This window comes from Humulus lupulus, chromosome 2 (genome assembly GCF_963169125.1).
Source record: "Humulus lupulus chromosome 2, drHumLupu1.1, whole genome shotgun sequence".
NCBI lineage: Eukaryota > Viridiplantae > Streptophyta > Magnoliopsida > Rosales > Cannabaceae > Humulus > Humulus lupulus.
This window is the reverse complement of record NC_084794.1, coordinates 274,304,109-274,308,458: the sequence shown is the minus strand read 5'-3', so window position 1 is coordinate 274,308,458 and position 4,350 is coordinate 274,304,109. Positions and strand designations below refer to the sequence as shown.

The window sequence follows — 4,350 nt, the reverse complement described above, 5'->3', positions numbered from 1 at the left end:
TATGCATATAATTAACAGCATATAATTGTTTGCTTATTTTTACAAGATGAAAAATTCAATGACCCAAATACAAAAAATTTACCTCAAAAATTCAATATATGATAATGAAAAAAGCACAGTTGGGAATGGGGGCCATGAAGTGGTTCTTTTTTTTTTTTCCAACCTTTTCTTTAGTGACTCTGACCCATCAATTATAGGGTCACCCAAGCAACTTTGCTGACTCACTCACTCTTTACACTCATCAGACTATGCGCTCCTACAATTAATGTCGTTTTTGACAATTGGCTCCAACAATAACTGTCGTTTAATAACCAAATTAAAGTATAAACAAAGAACAAAGCATATAATAAAAATGACTAAACTTTTCATTTATTCTTATCTTAATTGTAATTATAATTATGATAATTACCATATTAATAATGATATGCAAAAATAAAACTACGTACAAATTGTCAACAAATTACAGATCAAAATTACAGCTTTAATAATAACTAAAAAAATAAAATAAGAAAGAAAGTACATGCGCTTACATTAGGATCTGCCAAACTCCCTCCCTTCCTAAATTTCTTCTGGTAAGGCAACAGATGAAAAACCATTGTAGTCTAAACAAGGGTATTTCCGTAATTTCACCTCAAAGCTTCTTCTTTCTTTCCCTCTTTCCCAACTTTTCCAATTGCATTTTCTTTTTAGATCTGCGAATCTGCCACATTATTCTATTTTTTTATATATATTTTTTTGGAAATATAAATTTTCCGTCAAAACAAACAGCGACCAACAAAGATAACGGTAGCAGTAATGAGAAGAGAAATGATCGGAGCAGAGTTGAAGGTACTGTTATTTGAAGACGGCGGCGGAGGGCTATAATAGTAAAATGGAAAGTAGGGCACGATCGGGTTCGGAGGCGGTGGAGTTGGATAATTCTTGTTGTTCGGCGGTGGGTAGTAATACACTCCTCCACCGTTGTTACCGCCGCCGCCTTCTTGGGTCGCCGGAGGGGGAGGCGAGTAGTAGTACGTGCCGGAGCTAGGGTTAGAGGGAGGCGGAGGCGAGTAGTACGTGGTGGTGGAACTAGGCGGTGGAGGACAGTTGGAGGAAGAAGCAGGCGGCGGAGGAGACGGAGGTGGCGGTGATTGGGTTGGCGTGCCGCATGGGTTTTCGCAAGCGGTGCACATTGTGCATTCGATCTGGTACTTGGATGTGGTTTTCGTCGTGGTTGCTGGTTCAGACACGGCCATGGCAGTGAGAAGAAGTAGATTGAGTGTGAGAAATTGAGAGAAAAAATGGGTTTTTTCCATTTTTGGTAAGTGATAACCGATCATCAAAGATGAATGGAAACAAAAAAAGAAAGAAGAAGAAGACGATGAAGAAGAAATAGTGTAAGAGCAATGGGTTTCTGTGAGTATTTATTTCTGTACAAACAGAGAGAGAGAAAGAGTGTTTGTATAAAAGTATATGAGAAAACTGAAAGAGAGTGAATTGAGATGAAGGTTTATAAATGAAAACGTAGTCTTTTTTTTTTTATATTAAATTAAATATTTTTCTTTTATAAGAAAAAAGAGGTGAAAAAGTTATTAAAGGAAAGGGAGTGGTGTGGTAGTGGAGTGGAGCTGAAAGTACGAAAGAGGCTTTTTTACACCGACGCGTTCTACTTTTTCTTATAATAGAAACACCCACATTGGATCACGCAAAAAACAGTGGCCGACGAGAGGATAGTTTGGTAATTCCATTGTGTTTTTTCTTTCCTTCTTTTAGAATGAAAAATATTTTTACAACATTAATAATACTATGCACCTAAATATTACATTCTGATTTAATATTACTTTTTAAAACAATGAATATCCTTTATCTAAATGTGATTGATTGAAATTTGAACTCAGTGTAATATCACGTGATTGTGTATAATATTAATATTATTTTTTAAAATAACAGTCTAATTTATATAAATATAATTGATTGAAACTAAAACTCATTATTTAAAAATTAGGATTACATTATTCTGTATAATATTTGAGTGCATATTTTGAGTACACATATTATTACTATTTTTACAGTTGTAAATTTATATACATTATGTTTGAGCCCTTTTTGAGATCGGACATCTAATTATCATAGTAAAACACATTGACATTATATTTCTTTTATAAATTATAAATGATTTATTTATAATTATATTCTTTATGTATTTGTTTAAGGCATATTAGCGGTGATAATTCTTAATTTTTTTAAAAATGTTACACTTTAATACTCAAATTATTTTTTTGGCGGTAATAATACATAAATTTATAATTTTGGTGCAACTGTTAGTACTCATCGTTAAGTATTCACGTAACACATTTTTATTAGTCAATTGGCTTGGCGGTAATAATACCCAAATCTTTTCAAAAGTTATACTTTAATACCAAATTTTTTTTTTGCGGTGATACCTAAATTTACAACTTTGGTGCAACTGTTAGTACTCACCGTTAACTGCCCGTTAAGTATTCACGTGTCATATATGTATTTTGGGATGATTTTAGACTAAATTATTTAAATTCTTTAAATATTATAAAAATTATTTTTGAATTTTAAAAATTCTAAAAGATTATTAGAAACTAATTCATAAAACTAAAATTTACAAATTCGAAACAACCCAAACTAAAATTGAAACTCAAAATCATCCAAAAATCCATATTATTAATTAGTTTTTAATAATCTTTTAATTTTTTAAAATTTAAAATGATTTTTATAGTATTTAAAGAATTTAGAGACATTGACAGCGATAATAATCAAATCATATATAAAGTTACATTTTAATACCTAAATTTATGAGTATAAAAATGTGACACGTGAATACTTAACAGACAGTTAACACTGAGTACTAACAGTTGCACCAAAATTGTAGATTTATGTATTATTATTACCAAAAGAAAGATTTGGATATTGAAGTATAACTTTTGAATTTTTTTTTAGTTTTATCGCCGCCAAGATCCATTTGTTTAATGTTGAATCTTAAAATTGTACACACTATTTATTAAAATAAATTTGGTATAAGATTTCCTCTATGTGCTATGGAGGAGTACGAGGTCAAATCTGCGAACACCAATTGTTGCTGAGCTAGAATATTAAACTTATTAATTCTTTAGGTTTCAAGCAGAGATCTTAGAGTTGTATCTCTACTTGAGACTAATCCACCAAAATGTTGTAATAACTTGGGGAAGGAAACTTGGGTATAATTGAAGCCTGTCAATTAATCTCCGATGGATAAGTTAGAAAGAAAATAAATGCTTTGGAAATTTTATAGAATGATTTGGAATGAACGCAGTCAAAAAGTGAAATAATTATAGAGTTTAAATCTTAAGTTGATTATAGCGTGTTATATTTAGTACAAAAAGTTAATATATTATATGTTTAATATAATTTTTAGCATTATGTTCTGTGTTTTAAACTTTAATATTTTATTAATTAATGCTAATATGATATTTATTGAAAATATACATAAAAAAAATAATTATTTTTCTTTATATTTTATTGTTGATAGTATAAGATAATAATAAAATAATAAAGTAAAAATATAGCATTTAATGTAAATAGATAAAAAGAGATATTAGTGATGAAAGTACTCAATTTATTATATATTTAGCACTTAAGTATCCAAGTTATTTTTTTAGCGGCGAAAGTACTTTCTGTCTATGTTTTGGTGCAGTTTAGTACAACTGTTAATTCTCACTGTTAAGTTCAATTATAACACTTAGGCGAAAATACCTAATTAAGTAGATATTTGAGGCAAAAATACATAATTAAATGTATATTTGTGGCGAAAGCACCTAATTTAAGAGATATTTGCGGCGAAAATACAAAAGTTATAAATAAATTTCACGTCACGGTGTTAGATTTAACGATGAAATAAATAGATGCACTAAACTGCACCAAAACATGAACAGAAGGTACTTTTGTCACCAAAAAAATAACTTAGATATTTAAGTACTACAAACACAATAATTTAGATATTTTCAACGCAAATATCTCATATAAAAATAATAATAAAATAATATAAATGACATAAAAGTAAATAAAAAAGTGTAACATTTATGATGATGCAAAATATGCACCATACTATATTATGTGCTAAATTTAGCCTAACTTTTAGCATGTGACAAATTTGACATAACTTTTGGTACACTATTGGAGAAATTTTTTTGTAAAGTAAGCTATATTTTAGTAATACATCACCAATTTGACAATCCATTATAAATGCTCTAGTTGAGTTATCATTTTACAAGCAAATGTTCGGTTGCTCTCAACTGTTAGATCAACTTAGGCATCTAGAGGTCGAGCTTGGATCGTTGATCATGTTAGGCATAGTCAGTCTGT

At 29.7% G+C, this 4,350-nt stretch overlaps 1 protein-coding gene across 1 annotated transcript; it reads right to left on the bottom strand.

Annotated features, from left to right (window-relative positions):
- Positions 1-344: 344 nt before the first annotated feature.
- On the bottom strand, positions 345-1,486 carry LOC133819453 (leucine-rich repeat extensin-like protein 3). Its single transcript, XM_062252717.1, has one exon. It carries the CDS (start codon positions 1,317-1,319, stop codon positions 756-758), a length of 564 nt encoding a protein of 187 aa, XP_062108701.1. The 5' UTR covers positions 1,320-1,486; the 3' UTR covers positions 345-755.
- Between the last annotated feature and the right edge of the window lie 2,864 nt (positions 1,487-4,350).